The 24931-nt window shown below is 47.2% G+C and overlaps 2 protein-coding genes and 2 pseudogenes across 4 annotated transcripts; 3 read left to right on the top strand and 1 right to left on the bottom strand.

The window, feature by feature from the left end:
• The first annotated feature begins 7603 nt into the window (after positions 1–7603).
• Positions 7604–10582, top strand: LOC136468444 (uncharacterized; annotated as a pseudogene).
• A 1209-nt stretch (positions 10583–11791) lies between these two features.
• LOC136512106 (U2 spliceosomal RNA) lies at positions 11792–11978 on the top strand (annotated as a pseudogene).
• A 2021-nt stretch (positions 11979–13999) lies between these two features.
• Positions 14000–17138, top strand: LOC136505496 (origin of replication complex subunit 2). 2 transcript variants are annotated; one of them, XM_066500666.1, is made up of 7 exons: positions 14000–14445; positions 14764–14954; positions 15059–15165; positions 15268–15400; positions 16064–16358; positions 16438–16665; positions 16743–17138. In XM_066500666.1, exons 2-7 carry the CDS (start codon positions 14781–14783, stop codon positions 16937–16939), a joined length of 1134 nt encoding a protein of 377 aa, XP_066356763.1. In that variant the 5' UTR covers positions 14000–14445; positions 14764–14780; the 3' UTR covers positions 16940–17138. The 2 variants fall into 2 exon arrangements, with proteins under 2 accessions (XP_066356763.1, XP_066356755.1); XM_066500658.1 differs by having other exon boundaries at positions 14000–14474.
• A 3337-nt stretch (positions 17139–20475) lies between these two features.
• On the bottom strand, positions 20476–24139 carry LOC136551284 (uncharacterized). Of its 2 annotated transcripts, none has more exons than XM_066542857.1 (5): positions 22783–24139; positions 22190–22318; positions 21352–21516; positions 20896–21201; positions 20476–20799 (listed from the first exon to the last, which is right to left on the bottom strand). In XM_066542857.1, the coding sequence occupies exons 1-5, from the start codon at positions 23038–23040 to the stop codon at positions 20659–20661; spliced, it is 999 nt and encodes a 332-aa protein (XP_066398954.1). In that variant the 5' UTR covers positions 23041–24139; the 3' UTR covers positions 20476–20658. The 2 variants fall into 2 exon arrangements, with proteins under 2 accessions (XP_066398954.1, XP_066398961.1); XM_066542864.1 differs by having other exon boundaries at positions 21352–21471.
• Between the last annotated feature and the right edge of the window lie 792 nt (positions 24140–24931).

Below are 24931 nucleotides of genomic sequence, written 5' to 3'. Positions count from 1 at the left end.
CTGTTTTGCCCTCACCACCATGGCCGGAGCCACTGGGAGCACCAGGAGCTCCGTCAACACGCCCACCATGATCGTAGAAGCACCGAGGAGCTCACACGCTCCTCCAACTGGGCTCTCACTACCACTACAGCCCTATCCATGCACACTGATGAACCCATGCCATCGTTCATCGTGGCCAGGACCCTATGAAGTCCCAGCCACCACCTTGACCCCACTGCTGCACTCACCGAGGCATGGGAAAACTATTGCCTACCTTAATCGTGCACCAGTACTGCCGAGAAGTTCGCCGATGACTTCACCACCGGCGGGAGCACGCCGGGGAAGAAGCAAGGGATTTTCCCCCTCGCCGACCATGACCTTGTCGACCACGACTACGTCGACCACATCCCGAGCAGCTTCGCCGAGCAGCTCCAACCATGACCTCACCGACCACGACTACGCCGACCACGTCCCAAGCAGCTCCACCGAGCTTCGACAATGACCATGTCGTGCACGTGAACCAAACCCTGGGAAGGAGTAAGTAGACCAAGTGCCTCATAGACCGGCTCTGCGGTCTATGGACCAACGCAGGCGGGTTCACCATGAACCGCGCCTCACCTGTGCCCATGGATCACGGCCCGTTAGTGGCCCAGTAAGACGACGTGGCTGCACCAGTGCGCGCCACATGGTAGGCAAAGCCCAGCCCGTATCCAAGCACCAACCGGCCCAGTTTGGACCCAGCCTGTATTGACCATTGACCGGTCAAACGTTGACCGTTGACCGGGGCCACATGCCAGTGACACCGTCGTGCGGACCCCACCTATCAGTAGCTGATGACGTAGATAACGTCATGCTGACATCAGCATGCCACGTGGACCAGTCACAGTGTGACACGTGTCAGCCTAGGATTAATTTAGCCTTTTCCATTTTCAAAAATGATTAAAACTTCAGAAATTCATAACTAATTCATACGACCTCAGAAAAATATGAAACCAGGGCCAAAATTCATCTAAAATCGAGCTTTACGTAATGAACCCATGTTTGAGTGCATTTGGCTCTTTTGAATTTTCATTGCTTCTTTGTGCTATTCTATAGACGTCGCTAACGCGACTATAATACGATCGTTGTAGACTCGGAGAACCAGACGGACGAGGATCATGAGTACCGTGAGGAGAACGGAGACGACTACACTGAAGGTGCCACATCCCACCCAATCTCGTAGCACCTATTACGCATGGCTAATATAGAACTGCTATTGCTTTACTTACTATTATAATCATATAATGATAGGACTTGCATGGTAGTATACTTACTTGATGGCCTTTACCTTGACGCAACCTTACCCCTACATACCTTGCTATTAGGCTAGACACACGCTTACTGCTATATATCATTGCTTACACTTCTACTATGCTTATACTACATTAATGCGTGGTGGAAACTGGTGTTATCTGGACTATGGGGAGAGTGCTACGTGTGTGACTTGGGTGTGTGGAGGGTGAGGGTTGTGTCGACCAAGTTGGAGTATACGATGAGCCTGGGGCAAGTCTTGCCATGTGGTGCTACCTGGGCACCCCTGGAAATGGATACATGTGGTGGGTAAATGGTATATGAGGTGGCCCTGGGTGTGAACCTATGATGGGAGGAGCCCGGGGTGGAGGTGCTGTGGTGGCATGGTAAATGGAAACCCTGATGAAGACATTCTAACTTGGTCATCCCTAAGGACTTACTAGTACTCAGATTCATCGAGAAGCCTTACGTACCACTCGCCCTATATGGTGCGGGACGGACGAACTACTTGGTAGGATATTGCCACTACTGCTAGGTTGATAGCGGACAGTGTAAGGAGGTATGGGGCGCGGAGGATGCCCCCACACCCTTCTAAGACTTCATGGAGACCTTGTGGACCCGGCTCATGACTCATAGTTTCAGCCGCCCCAGACTAGACTTGGGGTGTACCAGGGCTGAATGGTAGAGTGGCATTATCCTAGGCTAGCAAGCGGCCGGAATCAGCCCAGTTGACGATGGTCAGCGAAGAAGGCAGATCTTGTGGTTATGTAAAACCTCTGCAGAGTGTATGGTTGATCGATCGATACATGTGCTGACTTGTCGGCTATGGACCTTTCCTGGGTTTCGCTTAAACTAGATAGTGAGATGAGTCCTTCTCTTCTTCCCCCATGAGAGAGTGTCGGACGTAGCCAGGGGCTACAGGCCTTGAGACAGTGCCGAGAGGGAGTTGGCCTGTCGACTAAGCGATGGTATGGTGATGGTGTGGATGGTGGTATATCGATCCTAGGATCAAAACCTGGCTCTGGAAAGGGAATGGGGTGGAATGTGTGTGGGAATGGTGTTAAAACTTGACCAATTATTATTATATACTTGATATGCTAAAACATAGGAAACCCCAGCCTTATAGGTTCCTTTTGAATATATCCGACTTGCATCCAATTTCCACAAAGTAATGCTCATAGGGTGGGAGTGGCCAGTACAAATCGTACTGATAAATTTTGGCATACAGGTTCTGCTGAGGAGTATAGCTCCATGGAGTTTGACGGTTGAGGGGTTCGTTCCTATGCTTGAGTTGGCGATCTTATCTTCAAGCTGTTCGGAATGAATGCTACTTTTGATTCAGCCAATGCGTCGATGTAATAAATTTTGTAATTCCGCACTATTTGTACTTTGATATTATCATTGTATGGATGTGGTATTCAACTGGAAATTTGGGTAATATGATCTACAATGATCTTATTACACTTTGACTCTGTGGATTTCCCTTCGTGGAAATTAGGTCACTTCAGGTAGTAGGAATCAGGAGGGGGAGGAAGTTATGGACTTCGTGGTAGCTTTTGACCTGATGACACTTTCTTTAGAAAGAGAGAATCTCATCTAGTGACCTTTAGTAGCAGATAATATTCTAGCCAAATTGACTTTGTCCTCACAAGAAGAAAGGACAAACAAGCATGCTTGGGTTACAAGGTGATACCAGGGGAGTGTGTTGTTTCTCAACATAAGCTTTTAGTGGCAGACTTTTGTTTTCAGGTGCGTGCCCGTAGGGATAAACAAATCAAGATTGAAAGAACAAAGTGGTGGAAACTGAAAGGGGAGACGTCAGATGTATTCAGGGAAAGGGTTATCAAAGAGGGCTCTTGGAAGGAAGAAGAGGACATAAACAACATGTGGGAGAAGATGGCAACCAACATTCGAAAGGTGGCCTCAGAGGTGTGTGGAGTAGCTAAAGGAAGTGGAGGTGAGGCTAAAGATACTTGGTGGTGGAACGAGGAAGTCCAAAGGGCTATTAAGGAGAAAAAAGAATGCTATAGACGCTTGTACCATGACAGGAGTGTGGATAACATAGAGAAGTACAAGGTTGCAAAGAATACTGCAAAGCGAGTTATAAGTGTGGAAAAGGGTAGAGCGTATGAGGACCTTTACCAATATTTGAGTATGAAGGAAGGAGAGACGAATATGTATAGGATGGCTAGGGTTCGTAAGAGAAAGACAAGGGACTTCAACCAAGTTAAGTGCATTAAGGATGAAAGGGAGCATCTCTTGGTGAAGGATGATGAGATTCGACATCGATGGCAAGAGTATTTTGGTAAATTGTTCAATGGTGAGAATACGGACACAACCTTTTAGTTGGATGACTCTTTTGATGACACCAATAGGCGCTTTATGCGGAGAATCAAGAATTTGAGGTTAGAGAGGCGTTGAAAAGGATGAAAGGAGGTAAGGCGATGGGACCGTATGGTATACCAATCGAGGTGTGGAGATGCCTCGGAGACATAGCTATAGTATGGCTAACCAAGCTGTTCAACCATATTTTTTGATCGAACAAGATGCCTGACGAGTGGAAGAGAAGTATATTGGTACTGATCTACAAGAATAAAAGGGATATTCAAAGTTGTACTAATTACCGGGGAATTAAGTTGATGAGCCATACTATGAAGCTATGGGAGAGAGTTATCGAGCATCACTTGAGAGCAATAACGCAGGTCTCTATGAACCAATTTGGTTTTATGCCCGAAAGGTCAACTATGGAAGCAATTTTCTTAATAAGACAAGTTATGGAGCGGTATAGGGAGAAGAAGGACCTACATATGGTTTTTATTGATTTGGAGAAGGCTTATGATAAAATACCAATGAATATTATGTGGTGGGCTTTGGACAAACATAAAGTCCCAACAAAGTACGTCGGGCTCATTAAGGACATGTACAACAATGTTGTGACTAGTGTTCGAACAAGTGATAGAGACACGGATGACTTCCTGATTAGGATAGGACTACATCAAGGGTCAGCTTTGAGCCCTTATCTGTTTGCCTTAGTGATGGATGAGGTCACAAGGGATATACAAGGGGACATCCCTTGGTGTATACTTTTCATGGACGATGTAGTGCTAGTTGATGAAAGCTGAACATGAGTGAATCAGAAACTGCGTTATGGCGGGAGACTTTGGAGTCTAAAGGTTTTAGACTCAGTAGAACTAAAACTGAGTATATGATATGTGACTTTGGCACTACTACTCGGGAGGAGAAAGATATTAGTTTGGAAGGTTGCCTAGGAAGGATACATTTTGATATTTAGGAACAATGCTATAGAGAGACGAGGATATTGATGAAGATGTTAGCCATAGAATCAAAGCAGGGTGGATGAAGTGGTGCCAAGCATCTGGTGTCCTATGTGACAAAAGGGTACCACATAAGCTAAAAGGCAAGTTTTATAGGACGGCGATTAGATCTACTATGTTGTATGGTGCATAATGTTGGCCTACGAAAAGACGACATGTTCAACAGATAAGTGTCGTGGAAATGCATATGTTACGTTGGATTTGCGGTCATACAAGAAGGGATCGAGTTCGGAACAATGATATACGTGATAGATTAGGGGTAGCACCAATTGAAGAAAAGCTTGTCCAACACCTGTTGAGATGGTTTGGATATGTCCAACAGAGACCTCTAGAGGCACCTACGCAGCCGACATTCAGCATGCCGCGCCTACGCAGTTTCACGCTCTTTGCTCCTTGACCACCGCCCGCTAGCAGGTGTCCTCCATCCAGTGTGCCGCATCGGCGACCTAGGAGAGCGCGGCCATGGCGTGGTTCCAGTTGGCACGTAGCTAGCGCATGTGAGCGCCTCGAGCTCGGCGTAGAGCGCAGCGGTGGTGGCAGCAAGGCGGTCGAGCCTACGCACGAGTGGCGTGGCATCGAAGGCAGAGGCGACGACGAATTCGCTCGCGTCGGAATGGCCGACGAGGAGGTCGGCGTAGACGTGGTCGAAGCCCATGAGTGCCAGGGCCATGCACCAGCGGTCGAGGCACGAGGCCATGGCCGCGGCGCGGTTGAGCGCGTCGAGCTTCTCGACGAGCGCGAGCGCGAGGAGGCATGTGTTGTCATCGGGCACAAGCGCGCACACGGCGTGGGAGCCGAGGCAGAGCGGGCCGAGCAGGTGCGCCGCCTCCATGTCGGAGAGGGAGCGGTAGAGGTTCGCCGCACGCGACATGGCGTTGGCCACCTCGAAGGATAGGATGTCCACCCTGCCGTCGCCCATAGCCGCCGCCTCGGCGCCGCCCTTGGCGACATCGTCGCCATAGAGAGCACCTTGTGCACCAGCAGCTCCGCCACCATGCCTCCAGCCTCGTCGTCAAGCGCTAAGCTCAAGAAATCTAGAAAGGCGTAGTAAATAAATCCTTTTGCTTTTGCAGCAAAAATGATTTCGGAGACCAGCCAGCCAAGAAGGGGATTTGAATTAGAACCCTTCGATTTCGTGCCTGACTAGCTAGCTGCCCATGGACTGCACGAGCTCCTCCCCTTCCTCACTGTGTGGTGATGGTCGGAGGTTGAAGAAAAATATGACTTGTGGGGCCCATGTGTTAGTAATGGGGGAGGGAGAAGCCAGAGGCAGGGGCGGTCATTTTACCTGAGCCTGCTGACTCGGATCTGAGCTAGACAACAGAGCTGGCATACCATGCGAGCACAAGTGGTAAATATGTATCGTTTTTCTCTCTCCGCTGCTAAAAGCGTAGCGCCAAACCTAAAGCTACTATTTGAGGAGGCAGCATCCGTTATAATGGTAAAAAGTTAATTATCCCAATCGGAGGGGGAGCAAAGGAGGAAGGAAAGGACAAAAGGTACAGTGTAACAGTAGCAAACTAGCAAACTTCCCTACATCTACACATGTATTGACAGGGCGAAGCTGTGTATTTGATAGTGGGTGCAGATGCACCCACGCCAAAATTAAAACTTAGTGCTAACTATCATTTTTTACCACATGTGCACCCTATTGCCAAAAATTAATGCACCCACAGATCCAGCAAACCAAGGTTGAGCAGCAAAAGAAGAGTTTTAATACATGCCAGCTATCAAGCATATCATATATCCCTAGCTCAGTTGATTAAACAAAGCCAAAGTCCTAATAGTTGCATGCAAAAAGTATATTATACTCCACTGTTGAAACCAACATATTTTATCTTTTCTCACATTTTTTGTATTTTAGCTTCAGTGCAAAATCATATACCGAAAATAAAATTGTGCACCCCACCTTTTTTTTGTCTAAGTTCCCATGTGGTAGAGCTTTAACTGGATTAAGCTATGGCTCGGGCTCCACGGTGTACTATAGTAGAAAGCCATTTCTATCTATCTTATTAAAATAAACTAGAGGAGCCACTAGAACTACTATTTTTTTTGTTTCACCGGCTCGAGTGCCTTCGTGCACTATAGCAAGCAGTCGGAGCCATGACAAATAATGCATGTCGACATGCGCGTCCCACTTCTTCACTGGTAAAAGATGTGCACGTCAATAGCGAGACATCTACGATGACTTCGTTAGTCTCGAGATTTGCCAGTCCAACCTAGTATTTTAGAGGTGTTTATAGGGATAAAGTGTATGTGCCTACGTTTATAGGGATGAGTGTGCACCTATGTATATGAGGGTACGCTTCTATCCGGGTCTCTCAGAAAAAAATCGCCAAGATATGTACAAACTCGTGTTATAGGATATGGTAACATTTATAAAATATGATATTTTTAAAAAAATCATGAAACCACCAAAATTTACGAATTATATCTAAAATTTTGTTAAAATTTTAAACTTTACTCGCACCCTCTATATTTGGCTTAGCTTCGCCACTGTGTATTGATCTTTATAGATGTGCACAGATAATTTTCATGAGATCAGGTGTACCTTATATTTTCTACTATACTAGTCGCCTCCGGTAATGCTTCGATGTATGCCTGAGATGAGAAAATGAAAAATATCAAATGCTCAAGGTTTTTCTTTTTCTTTTTGAGTGGTGTCAAATGCTTGAGCCCGTGTTTAGTTGGGGAGCCAAATTCCGAAATTGGGCCAGTTTTTGGAGTTTGGAGGGGTGAAAAGCGGCCCGCGTACGTTTTCGGCATGAGGCCCAACGGCAGCCACAAAACCGCGTGGCACACAGCGTCGGCAGGCACGACCCCTCCATTCGCACATTCGTCAACCCTAGCCCCGCTCTCCCCCGCATGCATCTCGCCTCGGCGGTCCCGCCGCTTGCCGCCGAAGCTAGCGCATGCGCCCGCCTAGATCCACCACCCCGGCCGGTAGATCTACGAGAGGCATGGCCGGATCCAGTCGCTGCACGGCCATGGCGTCCTAGATGGACGGCTTCCCTAATGACGTCTACAACGGAGGCGGCAGCGCAAACTTTGATGCCGGCTCCGGCAGCAACGACGGCACACGGAACTTCCTGCGGGGGGCGAACCTGCTTTTGGGTTCGTCGGTGTATGAGGGCTTCACCGACCCGGCGCCACCCTACACGGGGTCCAGCGGCGTCAACCCTCCCCGCTGGGGCCTGGATTCCCTAGACCTCAACGACGGTGGGGGATGGGCTGCCATGGACGGCTACGACACCGACCCTCGGTTTGACCCTGCTGGTAGCCAGATGGGGCCGCCTCCCGTTCGTGTTCCTCGGCGGCGGAACCTCACCTACGAGCAGCCTCCCAACACCCGCTTTGGAGGAGGCGACAATGGCATGGGAGGCCGCGCCACATCAGAAGCTGTCGGAGGCGACCGAGTGCCGCGCGTCCATCGTGGTCGCGCCTCTGCCTCAGCTGTCGACGGTGGAGGAAGGGGCCGGCGTCGCCGCCATCGCAGGGCTGTCCCACACGTGGACGACGACATCATCAACCCGATGCATGCTACCCCCGTGGGTCACATCCCGGTAGTTTTCCTCACCCATCGTCTATCTTGCATTGCTCATGTATACTATTATGTTCGAAGCATTTGCTGTTCTCCCCATCTTAGCTTGTTCGTCGGTGTGAAATTATTTCTTATGAAATCGTTTAGGCTAGGAACGACAGGGGAAACTGGTCAGAGCCCAATATAAGCAAGTTTTGCCAAATCTGGTGCCACCAAATTAACAGTGGCAACTGTATCCGTGGCTGCATGAACAAGTCAGGGTGGAGAGATTTGATTGCAAGGTATTATGCAGCAACAACCTTGGTTCATGACAAGGACCAGTTCAAGAGTAAGTTACGCCAGCTCAAGCATTTGTGGCATTTTATAAACGACCTCCGGAAAGGCACTGGCTTAGGTAGGTGAGACGATGGCTCCATCCTTGCTACTGATGCTTGGTGGGACTCTCGTACGGTGGTATGTAAGCAATCTTATGTTCAATCATGTACTGTTAAAATGTTAATATTCAATGATTCACCTATTCCGTTTTTTCAGGGACACCCGGAGTGGAAGAAGCTCAAGGACGGGTGGCCTCCGTACTTGGACGATTTGGACCGGATGTTCGCCGGCAACGCTGTTGATGGCTCAACGTCGTTCTGTCCTACCCAAAGCAATACAGTTGACGTTGAAAGTTCGGATGACGACTCCAATGATGAGCATGACGACCAACTTATGCCGCTTAGTGTCGGTACTAAGAGGGCAAGCAGCACCAGCATAACTGCCTCCAGCCCGAGCAAGCGGTCCAAGAGCCCCGCTGTCAGGACCATGGATGGTCACATGAAGGAACACAATGAGATTTCAAGGCAGAGGCTTGAGAGGATGACAACCATGTGGCAAGAGAGGAACCAAAAAATTGAGGACAACAGCAAGGCGCTGGAGAGGAAGGTGGAACTAGTGCTACAATTGGCAAGACAGTGTGGTGCAACTGAAGAGACCCTAGCTGAGTGGATGGTCATGCTCAAGATCATGCAGAGTGAGCCTATTATGAACTTCTTCATAAGCTCCTCGCCCCAAGGAAGGATGCTGACGATTAAGCAATACATCGGGGTCCTCCCCTAGACCTTATTTTCTTAAGCTTTCTACATAGTTACTAAGTTATGTCATTAGAACTATGTGAGGTGTGGTGGGTGTCATTTGTCATTGACCTAAGTATGTCATGTCGAACACTTGAACTGGTTATTTGTAGTATGATTGGATATGGCTATGATCTGTTCATGTATGTAGTGCATGAGTTTGAGTAACTGGCATGAGTCAGTTCGAATAGGGATGCATGCTAATGTTGCCTAGTTGATGTTGAAAACTGACGTGAACTGTTTTCATTTTGACAGGAGGATGTCCAAGCAATAGTGACGGGGATGATGTCCTCAAGGCAAGATTGTTATGAGAATGATTTGGACAAGTTCATCAGTGACTGGATGGAGGCGGAGGATGATGATGATGCTTTCCTGTACGGTATGTACCAGTACGCCTACCACATTGACAAGCACTTGTTAAGGTCAGAGTATAGACAGCCAGTCATTACTGGTTTGGAATGGGTACATAGTAAACTAGGAAATAGGAAGGCCTGTTATAACATGTTCAGAATGAGCCCTGATATGTTCCACAGTCTGCATGATGTGTTGGTAGAATCATATGGGCTGAAATCTAATAGCAAATCCGCATCTATTGAGGCCCTTGGGATGTTTCTGTGGATGGTGGGGGCTCCACAATATGTTAGGCAAGCAGAGGATAGGTTTGAGAGGTCACTAGGGACTGTGCATAGCATGTTTCATAGGGTGTTGAAGTCTATTGTCAAGCTTGCTTCTGACATCATTAGGCCTAATGACCCAAATTTCAACACTATGCATGATAGGCTAAGAAATCCTAGGTTCTATCCCTACTTCAAGGACTGCATAGGGGCGATAGATGGGACTCATGTCCCCTGTGTGGTGCCTAGTGATAAGTTTGTGCAGCACCTGTGCCGCAAGGGGATGACAACAAAGAATGTCTTGGCTGTGTGTGACTTCGACATGCGGTTTACATTCGTGTTAGCTGGCTGGCCGGGTTCAGTACATGACATGAGGGTCTTCACTGATGCGACAACAACATACAGCAACGTGTTTCCACATCCACCAACAGGTATACAATTAGTTGGTTTTACTTTTGTGCATACGAGTACAAGTTTGTGATACTAGCTGTTGTTTCAATGGTATAGGCAAATATTACCTTGTGGACTCGGGGTACGCTAACCGACCAGGTTATCTTGCACCGTACAAGGGAACAAAGTACCACCTATAGGAGTACCGAGAGGCACCAGAACCACAAGGTAAAACTGAGATCTTCAATTATGCACATTCGTCACTTAGGAATGTCATAGAAAGGTCATTTGGAGTGTTGAAAATGAAGTGGCGGATGATGAAAGAAGTCCCTAGTTATGCCCCCCATATACAAAGTCAAATCATTGTTGCATGTTGTGCCCTGCATAACTTCATAAGGGTGAGTGGCATAGGGGATCGACACTTTGCTCGGTGTGACCGGGATGACAACTATGTGCCGGCAGAAGCATGTGCCGATCAGCCCGAAACTATTCCTCCAAGCGGTAGTTCTGATTCGGAGCTTATGAATGCATTTCGGGAATCCATCGCAATCGGTTTGGCTAATCGAACATGATTTGCTCGTCTTTTTGAGGCAACTGTGTAACTGTTAATTTATTTGGCTGTAATTGTAATTTTTTGTCCGACAAACAATATAATTATTTGACTGTGTAACTATGTGCCGGCATTAGCCTGTGCCATTTCATTTGTTTACCAATAATTGTTGGTTTCTGTTGATTGCTGTGCTGTTGAGGAGGCTCCATGACCCCAGCAATGACATGCATTTGTTGACAATGCCTGGGTGGATGTAAAACCTTGCTTTACTTCCATTCAAGTTCATGCATGCATGCCATTAATAAGCTGCATGCAGTTCATTAAATGTTGTACAATAGTTTTTTAGATTTTGGGAACTAAACACCCCATGAAAAGTTCTAGTGCTCATTTTTTGGGTTACTTCATAGCAACAGTACATTTTGGGATATTTTGCCAACTAAACACGGGCTGAGTGGGTAGCTGTGAGACAGCGGAGGAGCGGAACAGCCGGTCGGCCAATCGATGCTCTTCGCGGCGTCAACAGGCTCCCCTGCCCAAGCAATGGGCCGGACGCGATGTGAAGCCCAACAACACAACACGGCCCAGTTTCGCTGTCATCGCTCTGTCCTCTGGCTGCCCGCCCGCAGCCGCTGCGTTTGCGGGAGAGGGAAAGCGTTAGCTCTTGTTTAGTTCCCACCCTAAATTCTCAAAAAGTGCTACAGTAACTATCACATCGAATCTTGCGATACATGTATGGAGCATTAAATATAGACAAAAAAATAATTACACAGTTTGGTTGGAAATTGCGAGATGAACGTTTTGAGCCTAATTAATCCATGATTGAACACTATTTATCAAATAAAAACGAAAGTGCTACAGTAGCCCAAATTCCTAAATTCAGGAAACTAAACACGCACTTAGCAGTTTAGCACCACCTCGGCTACCGAGAGCGGAGCGCCGAGGGAGGGAGCTACAAAATAAGGGGCATGGCACCTGGGCCACTCATGCCTTTCTCGATCTTTTGGTTAAGATGAATTGTTGTATCTATTTTTATCAGTTTAATATTTGATATGTGGATCATGTGTCCATTTCGATATTAAATTTATTTTTTTGTGGGGAGGGTTCACTACCGATGGCAAGCCGCTTGGGCCCTCAGGTCGCTCGTTGCACTGCTGGCAGGGCCTGGCGCAGCAAAGCAAATTTGGTACCTTGGTCTCTTAGGTTTACAGGCCTTTTTTGTTTACTGGTTCACTAGGCCTTATTTTTGTTACCTGGGTCTCTTAGGTTTTCAGGCCATATCAAACTTGTAGTATATGCATAGAGTACTAAATATAGACGAAATTAAAAATTAATTGTACAGTTTGCTTTAACTTTGCGAGATGAATCTTTTGAGCCTAATTAGTTAATGTTTGGACAATAATTTATAAATACAAACAAAATACTATAGTGAGTAATCTTTTACTGTGCAAAGTTTGCAACTCCAAAGTTGGCCGAACTAAACGCCCCCTAAGGCCTGTTTGGTTTCTAGGGACGTCTAAAACACATCGAATGTTTGGATAAATGCATGGTCTATTAAATATAGATTAATTACGAAATCAACTAATTGCACAACGTGTGACTAATTTAGGAGATGAATCTTTTAAGCCTAGTTAGTCTATGATTTAGGAGATGAATCTTTTAAGCCTAGTTAGTCTATGATTTGACAACGTTATGCATGGAGTATTAAATATAGACTAATTACGAAACTAATTGCACAATGTGTGACTAATTTGCTAGATGAATCTTTTAAGCCTAATTAATCCATAATTTGACAACGTGTGCTACAGTAAACATATGCTAATAACGGATTAATTAGGTTTAAAAAATTAGTCTCGCAAATTAGTCTCATTTATGTAATTGATTTTATAATTAATCTATATTTAATGATCCTTATTAGTATCTAAATATTTGATGTGACATAAATTTTAGGAGCGATTAAAGAACCAAACACTCTTATTTGTGTAGTGGTAGGTTCTTGGTTTGCACTGAGCTTTGGGTCGGCCCTTGTACTCAAGGCCTCTCAATTATGACTTCTTGGGTCCTCAATTGTTGTGATTAGCTTCGGTCCGGAGGTGTTGCTGTTTTAAGACCATGCAAATATTATTCCAACTAAGATTATGCCTGTGTTCCGATAAAAAAAATCATGTCCGTGTTGCAACTAGAATATAATACTGTTACATATTTTAAGTTTCAAGTTGTGTATATTGTTACAATATTTTAAGTTTGAAGCTGTGTATTATCCTGTGAGCGCCATTTCTTTGTGCGTTACTTCACTAGGTTACATTGGTAGCTGGGTTCCATGACACTCAGAATACACTTGCAATTCTAGACCCTTACAACACTTCATTAGGTACAAAAATAAAAAAAATACGATTAAAAATGAAAACGTATTCCGAAGACCATCTACTGTCATAAAGGAACAAAACATTGCTCCAAAACTTTGCTAAGTGCAAGTAAAATTTGAATGAGAAATCGTGTAAGTGTGTAACAGACCATAAATTTGTGTGGATGTATTTTCAGCCCAAAAAAAGGCAAAGAGGATGGAAATAAGAAGTATGACATATTTTCTAAGGTCCATGTACAATATGTTTTACCTTCAGTTTTAGATGTTGGGAAAACAAATCTTATTGGGTACAATAATGGAAGAGATGGAACCAAAATGAACAGCTTGTCCACGACCCAACTGTGCCCAAAACTCTCAACCAAAATTGTAACTAAGTCAATTCTGCAGCAACAGTAACTCTAAAAAAATATGCAGCGACTATATGACAAACCAATATTCCTAGTGGCAGTGCCAGCGCTCAATTTTGCCCCGTTCCCTTCGCTGAAAAAATAAACGGAAACACTGTTCTCGCTGATTGGTTGGAGAGAAAAACACTGGAAAATACGGATAATAAGACAAATGAACAGAGCCTTTTGTCGCTGCCTCCGCTCCTACATCTCTCCATGGCCTGCATCGCGAACTAATGTTTAAAAGCAAAACCATATCAGATTATGGCATGGTAGACTAAACTTTTAGAGTGTTTTCTTGTTTCAGATAAAAACATAAGTAGTATGTGCATGTAAGCTGCGAGATTCCAGTCTAAGAAAAATAATAACAAGTGAATTGACGAAAGATGCTTATCTTAAAAACTAAGCCCTTTTTCTCCCCACCTGAAGGCCGCCCAATAAGGCCCAGCAGCCCAAATTCTTCCTTACCGCAACCCCAGCAGGAGACATCGCCGTCTCCCGCGCGCTCGCGCTCGGCTCGTCGCTTGCTACTTTTCCCTATTCCGCAACCGGCCAACCCCTAAACCCTAGCACCAGCGCGGTGGACGACTTGGTGGTCTTCGGCGGCAAGGCGGCGCCGCGGCGGACTCCAGCTGCGGCCTGCGGGCAGCCCCTGCCGGCGCCCGGCGAGGGAGTCAGGGCGCAGGCGCGTAGCGCCGCAGCTCGTTGCCCGCTGCAGTACTGCGGCAGGCGGCAGCCGGGAGCCCGGTACCAGGAGTGCGCCAGCCGCCAGTCACGGAGTCGCCCCAGTGCCGGAGGAGCCGAGCAACCAGCAGCGACGGGGCCCGCGCAGGCCGCAGCCCGCAGGACGGTCCGAGCGGCGAGCGGCGAGCAGTCCAGCGTACGACGGGTGAACTTCTCTGTCTCTCGATTGAATTTGTAAGTTTAAATTAAGTCTCTTGGATTCCCAATTTTCATTTCAATAAATTAGGGATTTCAATAAATTAGAGCCTGAGTTTGTTTGCAAATTACATACTCCCCAAATTACTTAGCCCCCTAGTATAATTTACTATTCCCGGATTTAATTTTAGGTCTCAAACATGAAGAGAAAAAAAGAGTGCTACTATAGATTTGAGGGCTTTCTTGCAAAGGTCTAAAAAATTAGGCTTTAGGAGTTTATTAGGTTGTCAAAAAAAAATTGACACCCTTTCAAATTTGAATACTCAAGCCTAGGGTCCGCCACTGATGGCACCAAGAGGCGGACGCGCAGCGGCTAGTTCCGGTTCTGAGGATGAGGAAGAGGAGGCCGGGTTCTCCAGGAGCTACTTCCTGGCCAAGGAGAAGGAGCCATCATCCGGGAAGAAGCGCGCCCGTGCCGCCGCGGGCAAGCTCTCCGACCTCAACCTTGTCGACGAGCAGGTATAGTGCTGTCCCATCCCACACCTGCGGACCACATCCTCACCTCTAGCGGCACGAATCCATGGGTATGATTGGCTAAGTTGAGATATCTTGATTCTCTGCAGGTGTTGCGTGCATCCCTTGCAGAGATCCCTCCGAAGCACGAGGAAGAGGTGGAGGCTCTGATTAGAAGCTACAAGGACCAGTACCGCAACTGGCTGTTCGAACTAAGGTCTCTTCCTAAACCCTTAGTACTAATGCAACATTGGGATTGGCTTGGCCAATGTTATTGTTGTCAGTAGGAGTGAGTGATAGATGCATTTTTCTGATGTAGATGCGGTTTTGGTCTCCTGATGTATGGGTTTGGATCTAAGAAGCAATTGCTCGAGGATTTTGCCTCCACTACCTTGACTGATTTCACTGTCGTTGTTATCAATGGCTACCTTCCGTCCGTCAATTTGAAACAGGTATGGTCTTGTCTGCCCAATATTATTCCCAGCAGTAGCTTGCAGGATTGTTTGTACTGCCCTGCTGCTGTTCAAATGCTTTGAAATCTTAAGCATGAGCCATGAAATCAGGAAATGCATTGGAGTTCCAATCCATGTGGAAAAGGCAAAGTATACACGAAGAAGAATGCATGAACTTGTGATGCTAAGCTGATTATGCAAGTTTAATGTCTGTTTTGATGCTTGAATCTGCTTTAACCTTTGTCCGATGATAGCTTTCCAAATTTGAAGAATAGAAAACTCCAGATGTGGGCCTAAGTAGTTTGCGACAGGGAACCCTGTGCACTGTAGAAGATGTGCTGGTCCTAAATATTTGTACTTTTTACATTTTTTTTATTCTTGAATGGTTACCTATTGCCTGTTATTTTTCCTGGCTCGGATTGCTATTGAAAATCTGGGCTTATTTATGTGTACTGGTGAGGAGGTTTTACTGGGTTAATCTTTTTGTTATCTTTCCAAATCTGACACAAGTATATGCATTTGATTTGGATTGGTTATCATTTTTGAGTCAGAAAGTGCATCTGGAGTTCCGTTTGATGTTATTGTTGTGAAGATTGCATAGCTTTCTACATCTAACCTTTGGAAAGGACCATTAAGTTCTGGCATAATCTAATGCATTTTCAGGTCATAGTAACAATAGCTGAAATGTTCTGGGATCAAACAAAAGCTAAACGCAAGAGACAGCCAGGAACAAGGTCCCAGTTGTCACAACAGTTTCCGTCACAATCAACAGAGGACATCATCTCATTCCTAATGAGACAGACATCTGATGATGTTGATGGTCGCTTGTGCCTTCTTATTCATAATGTTGACGGGCCTGCTTTGCGTGATGCTGAATCACAACAGTGTCTAGCACAAATTTCTTGCTGCCCACAGGTCCGTGTTGTTGCATCAATAGACCATGTTAATGCCCCTTTATGTAAGTTCCTTGCACATGTAGCTTTATCCTTCCCTAGTGTATTTACTGTAAAAGATATAATAAACTGAAACTACTGTAGTGTGGGGCAAGAAGATGGTGCACAAACAGTTCAAGTGGAGCTGGTACCATGTCCCGACTTTTGCACCTTACAAAGCCGAAGGCGTGTTCTACCCATTGATCCTAGCTAGTGGTGGTCACGCCCAAACCACAAAAACTGCTCTCGTTGTTCTGCAGAGTCTGACACCGAATGCACAAAGTGTTTTCAGAGTTCTTGCTGAATATCAGTTGGCAAATGAGAAGGAGGAAGGTGAGTTTGTTGTGTATATGTTTTCCTGGAAGAGTTGGAATGTTGCATACTGATACTAAACTTACTTTGTTTCTCAGGTATGCCAGTCAGCAGTTTGTATACGAAATGCCGTGAGCGCTTTCTGGTAAGCAGTCAAGTGACATTAAATTCACACCTGACGGAGTTTAAAGATCATGATCTGGTTAAGATCAGGAAGCACTCTGATGGGCAAGATTGCCTCCGCATTCCTCTTGTTTCTGACGCACTGGAGAAGTTGCTGCAAGAGTTGGCTTGACATTTTGCATTCGCACATTTTTCATGGATGATGAGTTCACTCAAGTATTGTAGTTTTCTCTGCTACGTGCAACTGAAGGATCTTCTCCTGATTAAAGGAAAATGTATTACCATGGAAAGAACTCAGATGAGCATGCCATTCTGTAACTGTACATGAATTTCTATATATCAAAGTAGGAAGCTTTGGCCAGCGTTCAGGCCATCCACGTCACCCAAATTACTTCAGCCGTTGGATTCTTAGATCAACGGCCCTTGATGCTCCCACTGGCTTCTACAGTGCCCGCCTTGGAATATTTGCTCCCATCGCGTCCGCTGCCTCTCGAAGCCTCTCGTCGTATCATAAAAAAAGAAACCAAACCTTGTCTCCCTCGACCTCTCCGCGACGCTCGCCGCCCCCTTCCAGTGATGCGCCGCGCGCACGCGCCGTCCTCTTCCAGCCCTTCCTCTCCCTCTCCCTCTCCCAACGCGCTAAGGCCCTCGTCCTCCCCTCGCGTCGCCGCATGCCGGGCAGGTCAACGTTGCCGGCTCACCGCGCGAGGCCCTGCCGGAACTGCAGCGCGATGCCGCGGCGATGGCCGGCCCTCTGCGCGGCGGCGGCCACACTCCTCCAACACCACCACCACCACGCCGCTTCCTCCTCGCGACGCAAGCCAGCGGGTCGCGCGGCCTAGGGTTTGGCCCCTCCGTCGCCGGTCGTCCCCACGGCCGCGCGGGCAGGTAGCTGAGGCCCTGACGCGGCGGACGGCTCTGGCGGCGGAGGGACCTCCGTGCTGGGCGTGGATGACGACGGGGAGGTCACGTCAGCAACCTCGGTGGTGGATCTGAAGCGGCCGCTCGCGGGGCCCCTCCCAGCGGCGGATCTGAAGCTGGACCACGACGTCGACCTCGCGCCGGCAACGGAGGCGGTGGATCTACGCCGAGCATGCGGATCCAACGCGAGGCCTCCCCGTCTCCACTAGATCCGGCTGCATGGGCTCCACCGTCGTGCTGGACGGTGCCACACGTCCGCGAGCTGGCCTTCGTTGCCCCCCGTAGGTGGCCGCCGCCGTGCCTGCCACCCCGACGCAGCTTCGTCCCGCAGGTTCGCCTCTCCTCGCGCGCCGCGCTGGCGGGGCGACGGCGCCCCTGGCTTGCTGCGCAGCACTGCATGTGGGCCCCCATGGTCGGCGGCCCCACGGCGATGGATGTCCTTGTGAAAGCTCTAGTTTGGTTTTGGTTAATTGATGAAACCCTAAGTGCTAACCTAGTTTATCAAAGTAATTATGAGATATGTAGCACTACTCCAAGTGATGAAGCATTGGCGAAGATCATGACGATGGTGATGGCATGGTGATGATCAAATGCTTGAACTTGAAAAGAAGAAAGAGAAAAACAAAAGGCTCAAGGCAAAGGTATAAATAGTAGGAGCCATTTTATTTTGGTGATCAAGACACTTAGCGAGTGTGATCACATTTAGGTTAGATAGCCGTACTATTAAGAGGGGTAAAACTCGTATTGAAATGCGGTTATCAAAGTGCCACTAGATGCTCTAACTTATTGCATATGCATTTAGGATCTAGTTGAGTGCTAACACCCTTGAGAATGCTTGTGAAAATATGCTAACACATGTGCACAAGGTGATACACTTGGTGGTTGGCACATTTGAGCAAGGGTTAGAAACTTCACCGGCGCCCTAGACAGAAAAAACAGGGGTTCACAGAGTGACCGGACGCTGGTGGTGTAGTGACCGGACGTTGGGTTCAGAGTCCGGTCAGTAGCAGCAGTGAGCACGCGTCTCGGTCTTGTGACCGGACGCTGGCAGGGTGCGTCCGGTTAGTGTCGACGTACGCTGACGTGAGGCGCACAGAGGAAACGTTGAGTGACCGGACATCGGGTGAGTCCGGTCGAGCATGACCGGACGCGTCTGGTCGTGAAATTTCACGTTTGGAACCTTATTGGAAACGACCGGACGCTGGGGTCCTGCGTCCGGTCACTTTCTAACCGACGCGTCCGGTCATCACTTGATCATTGAGATCGGACGATCGGCGTTTGAAGCCGATGACATGTGGCAAGCATCGGGCGACCAGACGCTGGGGTCCTGTGTCCGGTCGAACTGACTGGAGCGTCCGGTCACCCCGAGTTGTGTCCAGTGAAGGGGTACAACGACTCTATTTTGTGGGGGCTTCTATTTAAGCCACATGGCCGGCTCAAGCTCACTCTCTTGGCCATTTGCATTGACATAGCAACCTTGTGAGCTTGGCCAAAGCCCTCCCACTCATCTCCATCGTTGTTTTCATCATCATTGTGAGATTGAGAGAGAATCCAAGTGCATTGCTTGAGTGATTGCATCTAGTGGCACTTGGCATTCGTGTTTCACTGCGAGATTCACTTGTTACTCTTGGTGGTTGCCGCCACCTAGACGGCTTGGAGCAGCGAGGATCGTTGAGCGGAGGTTGATGATTGTCTCCGGCTCCGATCGTGGTGATTGTGAGGGGTCTTGTGCCTTCCCCGGTGGAGAACCGAAAGATAACTCTAGTGGATTGCTCGTCATTGAGTTACCTCACTTGTGGGTAGGTTCTTGCGGTGTCCAATTGTGTGGACGAGGTTCGTGCAACACATCTTAGCTGCCGAACCATCAAGTGTTGGTCGACACAACGGGGACTAGCGTGCCGGGAAGCACGTGAACCTTAGGAGAAAAATTGGTTGTCTCTTGCCCTTTGGTATTCTCCTGGTGATTGATTTAGTATTCATCTTGTGATTGGTTCACTCCTCTACACGGCGGTATAATCACCCTACTCACTCATTTATATTCTTGCAAACTAGTTGTGGCAAACTCTTTAGTGTAATTAGAATTGAGAGCTTGATTTGTTATTTTAAGTTCTTCTAGTGGAGCTCTTTAGAGTAGCAAGATTGAGAGCTCTTAGTGAGTAGTAACATTGCAAGTTGTGTGCCTAGTAATCATTGCAACTAGAATTATTGGATAGGTGGCTTGCAACCCTTGTAGAGCTAGAGCAAGTTTGCATTTCGCTATTTGTCATACTAATTAAATTGCTCTAATTGATTTGTAGATTTTTAAATAGGCTATTCACCCCCCTCTAACCATATTAGGACCTTTCACCTCGGCCACAGAGCGGCAAGACAGCCCCATGCCGGTAGCCGCCGCCGCTGCTTCCCCCGCGCTGCCTCTTCCCACCACTCCGCGTGTGCTCCACCAAATGCTTGGATTTCTCTGCTCCCTATTCAATCTATGCAGTGAATCGGATGAAAAAAAAACTCCTTTATTTCCTTTCCTACCTTGCTGGCGCGCACGAGGGCGCGCGTGATGGATATTTAGCATGTTGCATGAACCGCTCTGCTATGTTGGCTTAAACTGATGAGCAAGAACCGTGATGAGCATGGAGCGTGCTAAAAGGTCTCCTGCATATGCATCTCAAACGCTCAGCAGAATAGTTTGATTGTCTTGGTTATGGCTCTAAAATTTGAATTACCTACTTTTCAATTCAATGCACAATTCAAGCAACTAGTTAAACAATACAACCTGTAGAGAATTAATTGTATCGATGTAAAAAAACATATTTTCTCTCTTATTGCCAATATCAGTATTACACGTCTACATCTTAGCTTTTCTCTAGTATAATACAATATAATGCAATGCCGAAGCATATACACTTCAAAATCCCCAGCACGTCCCCAATGTCTCAGTGTACATTAAATATGTGACATGGCGAGTAGTAAAGAACGCTAAAACTTGATTAGTTTTTCTTCCTTAAGCCACAGGAGCATCTCTGATAAACCTTCAGTCAAGTTTCTTGGTCTATAGCCCAGCTCCGTCTTTGCTTTGTCACATGAGTATGCCCATTGATGTCTCAGAACATGCACAGTCTGCAATACATGTGAGGGCAAAATGTCAGCCCAAAGCAAGCCTTATGTGTGAATAACAAGCTTATAGATATTTAAATGAAGGCATAGTGGACATACAGGGTAACTGATAAGTGGGAGTTTTCCAGTGATGTGAGAAACAAAAACTGAAATCCACCCATATGCTTCGATCAACCAGAGAGGTAAATGGAACATGGGAGCCTTTGTGTTTGTGATATTAGCAACCATATTAAAAATTTGCACGAATGACATATTTTCACCAGTGAGGAGATACCGTTGGCCCACTCTGCCCTTCTCCATAGCTGCTATGTGCCCACTAACAACATCATCAACATGGCAGAACGATTCTCTATCATACCCATCTCCTATGTAACCAGGCAAGCGCCCATTAAACCTCTCCATTAACTGCAAGAAAAATTGAGCTTCAGGTTGTGCCCATGACTATATTCATAACAAATTGCAAGCGGACGATCCTAGACTTTAGATTGAAACAAATTTATAATTAGAATAAATATTTGATATTTGACATACGCATCTACAAGAAAGTTCTCTTACAATGCGGGAGACAAGATTTCCAGTCGTTAGTTTTCCAGGGCCATAGAGAACACCTGGGTAGACAATGGTGATTGGCACCTCATCTGCTGCTGCCTGCAGTGCGATTCTATCTGCAAGAACCTTTGATTTCTCATATTCAGTACAAAATTCCTTCTCTGTATGCATCTGCGTTAGAACCAATCAACTATGTTACAATTCGCAGCAGTGCATACCAAGTCTGCATATACATGTATGATCCAAATCATATGAGTAAGCCAATTCAGCCTGGTTTCAGCCGACCAGTAAACTCCAAAGTCAGTAAGTTGTTTGTGCATCAAGAAGGATTGTTCTACACGAGACAGTTGGATCCAAGCACTTTTGAAAGTCTACCACTTGCAGTTCAATGGCAATCAAACAATCAAGTGAACCAAGCAACGGTATAAGCATATCTTAAACCTCTTAGCACCAGAGTCTGTTAAAACTAGGAACATCTGGATATGACAATGCGCGCACCAGGAACAGAACATATGGCTATGTAACAAGGTCGTAGAGCCAAAACATTTATTGAGGAGCACCCTTAGTCTAATTTCATGGCAACTCTTTCAGGATTGAAAACAACTCCGCCTATGTTGGGGTGCCTATGGTGTTCTAGCATAGCAGGTCCCAAGCCCTGATAAAGGAGGAGGGTTGTGTTAGGCTTGGCGAGCCAATGTAAAAAAACTTAGCCGCTAGTATGGAGATGAAACCCAAAAGAATAGCGTACGCCAACTTGTTTGGGACTTTGTTGTTGTTGTTGTCTTTCAGGATTGAAAACAGCAAATCATTGATTCATTGATACAATTCAGGAATATGGTCTTACCTGTGTCTCATCTGCAACGTAACCATCGGTTGGACCAATTGCAAAGAAAGATGATGTGTAGATTATCTTCTTCACAGTTGGTGTTCTCTTGGCAGCCTTCAACACATTCTCAAGTCCACCTACATTAACCTGTACCACAGCACAGAATGGAACACACATTCTTAAACCAATCCGAATTGGTATGCATTCTAGTTCCATGCACTGTCTGCTCAATTGTTTTCTGGCCTTATTTCCATATCTTGAAAACGGTAACAAGATGAGACGTTGGTGAGCAGAAGCAATGGTGCGAGTGCCTAAACAGCGATTAACTAACTTGAGAATGGCACCACAGTGCCAGAAATTGCCATATGTATCAATAATCGTCTCCTTCCGGCTATGGGAATCTCCCTCTTCGAAAGGAGTTAGTGTACTATGAGGCTTGGTGATTGTGACCATATCGCTATTGAACTGCCCAAATTATATCACAATCGAACAGCTCTCGAATGTTTATCATGCAGAAACAGAGCTGAAAAACCAAGGGCCAAAACTGTGGTTCCTTGTTTCTAAAGCTACGCAGACACGTGGGGGTAAATAACAACAAGCAACTGCCTTACCTTGAGGAAAACGGAGGGGTCCGGCAACCAGGGCTCGACGGCCGCGGCGACGTGGAACACGACGTCGCAGCCGTGGAAGGCCGCGGCGAGGGACTCGGCGTCGGTGACGTCGCCGTAGGCCAGCTCGACGTCGCGGGGCAGGCCGGAGACGTTGCTGGAGGGGCGGGCGAGCGCGCGCACGGCGTGGCCCGCGCCGACCAGTGCCGCGCACAGGCGGCCTCCCAGGTACCCCGTCGCGCCCGTCACCACCACCCTCATGCCGCCGCCGGCAACTGAAACGCAGCAGCCGCTGATCCGATCCTGATAGCACTACACTACACAGCCAGTCTCCTGCTCGAAGGCAACCCAGCAGCAACTTGGGGAAGTCAGCGCAGCGGCGCGAGGCGAGAAGAATGATGTGACTGAGAGGAGGATTTTTAGGGATTTGGGGGGAGATTATTCACCATTTTAAACTGGATTCGGATTTGCTGCCCAGCCAAAGCGGAGGAGACAGCCTGTGTCTAGTCAACTCCTCAACCCACCCACACAAACCACGCCGACTAACGAAAACTTTGGGCCACGGTCCACGGCGGCCATCTTAAAAAACGAAAGCTTGGGCCGAGAGTGATTGCTGCTGGGTAGGCCCATCTCTGTCATCTCTTTGTGCCTACCCAAAGACTACAGTAGCCATAGTTTTCGTTTCTTATAGGATCGTCCACGGCAAAGAATTTACCCAAAGACTTCAGTAGTCTTAGGATCGACCATTCACGTAGGACTCTTTGATCTTGTATCTTTAACCTCGGATGGCGACTTTTGGCAATTCTGTCGTGGCTGAGCTGGACAAGTAGCATAGTTATGGGCAGTTTGAAATTGTACTTCATTCATTCAGAGTTTCAGAGATTCAGTGTATAATCCTGTCTCTTGGTTTCTTCTATAGGACTCCTGGACACACAGTTCTCTTGGCAAGTCGTGGAACGATAAGAAAATCACCACTTTTTGAAAGGAAACGGCAGGAGCTCTGCCCATTCATTAAGGAGAAAGAAAGTTTATGTACAGAGTGGCTCTGAGGCCAAACCAAAGCCCCCAAAACGCCAAAGTGTTACAGCTTCTAGAGTGAGGTGAATCCCTGGCTCAAAACGTAATCTATTAGTGCCCAGTTGCAAAAGCCCTTCTATATTGTTCTATGTCTTCCTTGGTGCGCTCGGCCACTTGAATGGCTGTGGAGGACTTGTTGTCGAAGATTCTTCGATTGCGTTCTTTCCACAAATTCCACATGGTATAGATTACCATTCCATTGAAATCGCGCCTCTTCTCTTTTGGGATTAGAAGCAAGGTCGACTCCCACCAGTCGACTAAGGAATCCGAGTGCGTTTGGAGGGCTTGCCAGGGTTCTCCCAAGAAATCACTTTGCTCCATGTTGCTTGTGCATAGGGGCAGTCAAGGCACAGGTGATACCCTGTTTCTAGCGGGCCATTGCAAAGAATACATGCATCCTGATGAGGCCATCCCCTAATAGCAAGGTTATCCGCTGTGAGGATTTTATTTTGGATGAGAATCCAGGCGAACAATTTGCACTTGTTCTCTGCCCGCGCACGCCAAATGATCTCGGTTTTGTACGTACTGAAGGTGCTGTAGAATTGCGCTCTATAGGGCGATTTAGTACTATACTTTCCGTCGTCGGTCCACTTCCATATGATCTGGTCAAGTGGTCATCTACATCTGGTTGCAGGTGCACATCTTGTATGCGTACCCAGAGAGAGACGAACTCCTGCACTTGGGTGGCCGTGCTGACTTTCCCCCTTAAAGTGTTGATCCATGCATTCTGGCTCAATTCTTGTTGCACTGTTTTATTTTTCCTTCTTACCAACTCGAAGAGACGCGGCGCTAGATTTTTAGGTGCCTCGCCGTCCAGCCAGCTGCGGTGCCAGAAACTGGTTTTATTGCCGCTTCCAACATGAATGACGGTTGAAGCATTGAAGAACAGACGATCCGTTTCGTTGCAAGGGACTGCAGTGCCCACCCAAGGTTTGTGGTCTGCTGTCCACTCCTGCCAAAGCCAGCGCAACCGAAGTGCCCGGCTGAACTTAGCAAGATCAGTCACCCCGAGGCCTCCAAGATCTTTTGGTTGACAGGCCGTCGGCCAGTTGACCAAGCAATGCCCGCCATTTGC

The sequence above is a fragment of the Miscanthus floridulus genome, chromosome 1 (genome assembly GCF_019320115.1).
Source record: "Miscanthus floridulus cultivar M001 chromosome 1, ASM1932011v1, whole genome shotgun sequence".
NCBI lineage: Eukaryota > Viridiplantae > Streptophyta > Magnoliopsida > Poales > Poaceae > Miscanthus > Miscanthus floridulus.
This window is presented reverse-complemented; position numbering and strand designations above follow the sequence as displayed.

Coding starts and splice junctions, on each gene's coding strand:
- LOC136505496 (XM_066500666.1), top strand. CDS start 14,781: ATGGCACCAAGAGGCGGACGCGCAGCGGCTAGTTCCGGTTCTGAGGAT. Junction 14,955..15,058: donor TCAACCTTGTCGACGAGCAG/GTATAGTGCTGT, acceptor GATTCTCTGCAG/GTGTTGCGTGCATCCCTTGC. Junction 16,666..16,742: donor GGCAAATGAGAAGGAGGAAG/GTGAGTTTGTTG, acceptor TTTGTTTCTCAG/GTATGCCAGTCAGCAGTTTG.
- LOC136551284 (XM_066542857.1), bottom strand. CDS start 23,040: ATGAGGGTGGTGGTGACGGGCGCGACGGGGTACCTGGGAGGCCGCCTG. Junction 22,319..22,782: donor ACCCCTCCGTTTTCCTCAAG/GTAAGGCAGTTG, acceptor GCTGTGGTACAG/GTTAATGTAGGTGGACTTGA. Junction 21,517..22,189: donor ACGTTGCAGATGAGACACAG/GTAAGACCATAT, acceptor GTTCTAACGCAG/ATGCATACAGAGAAGGAATT.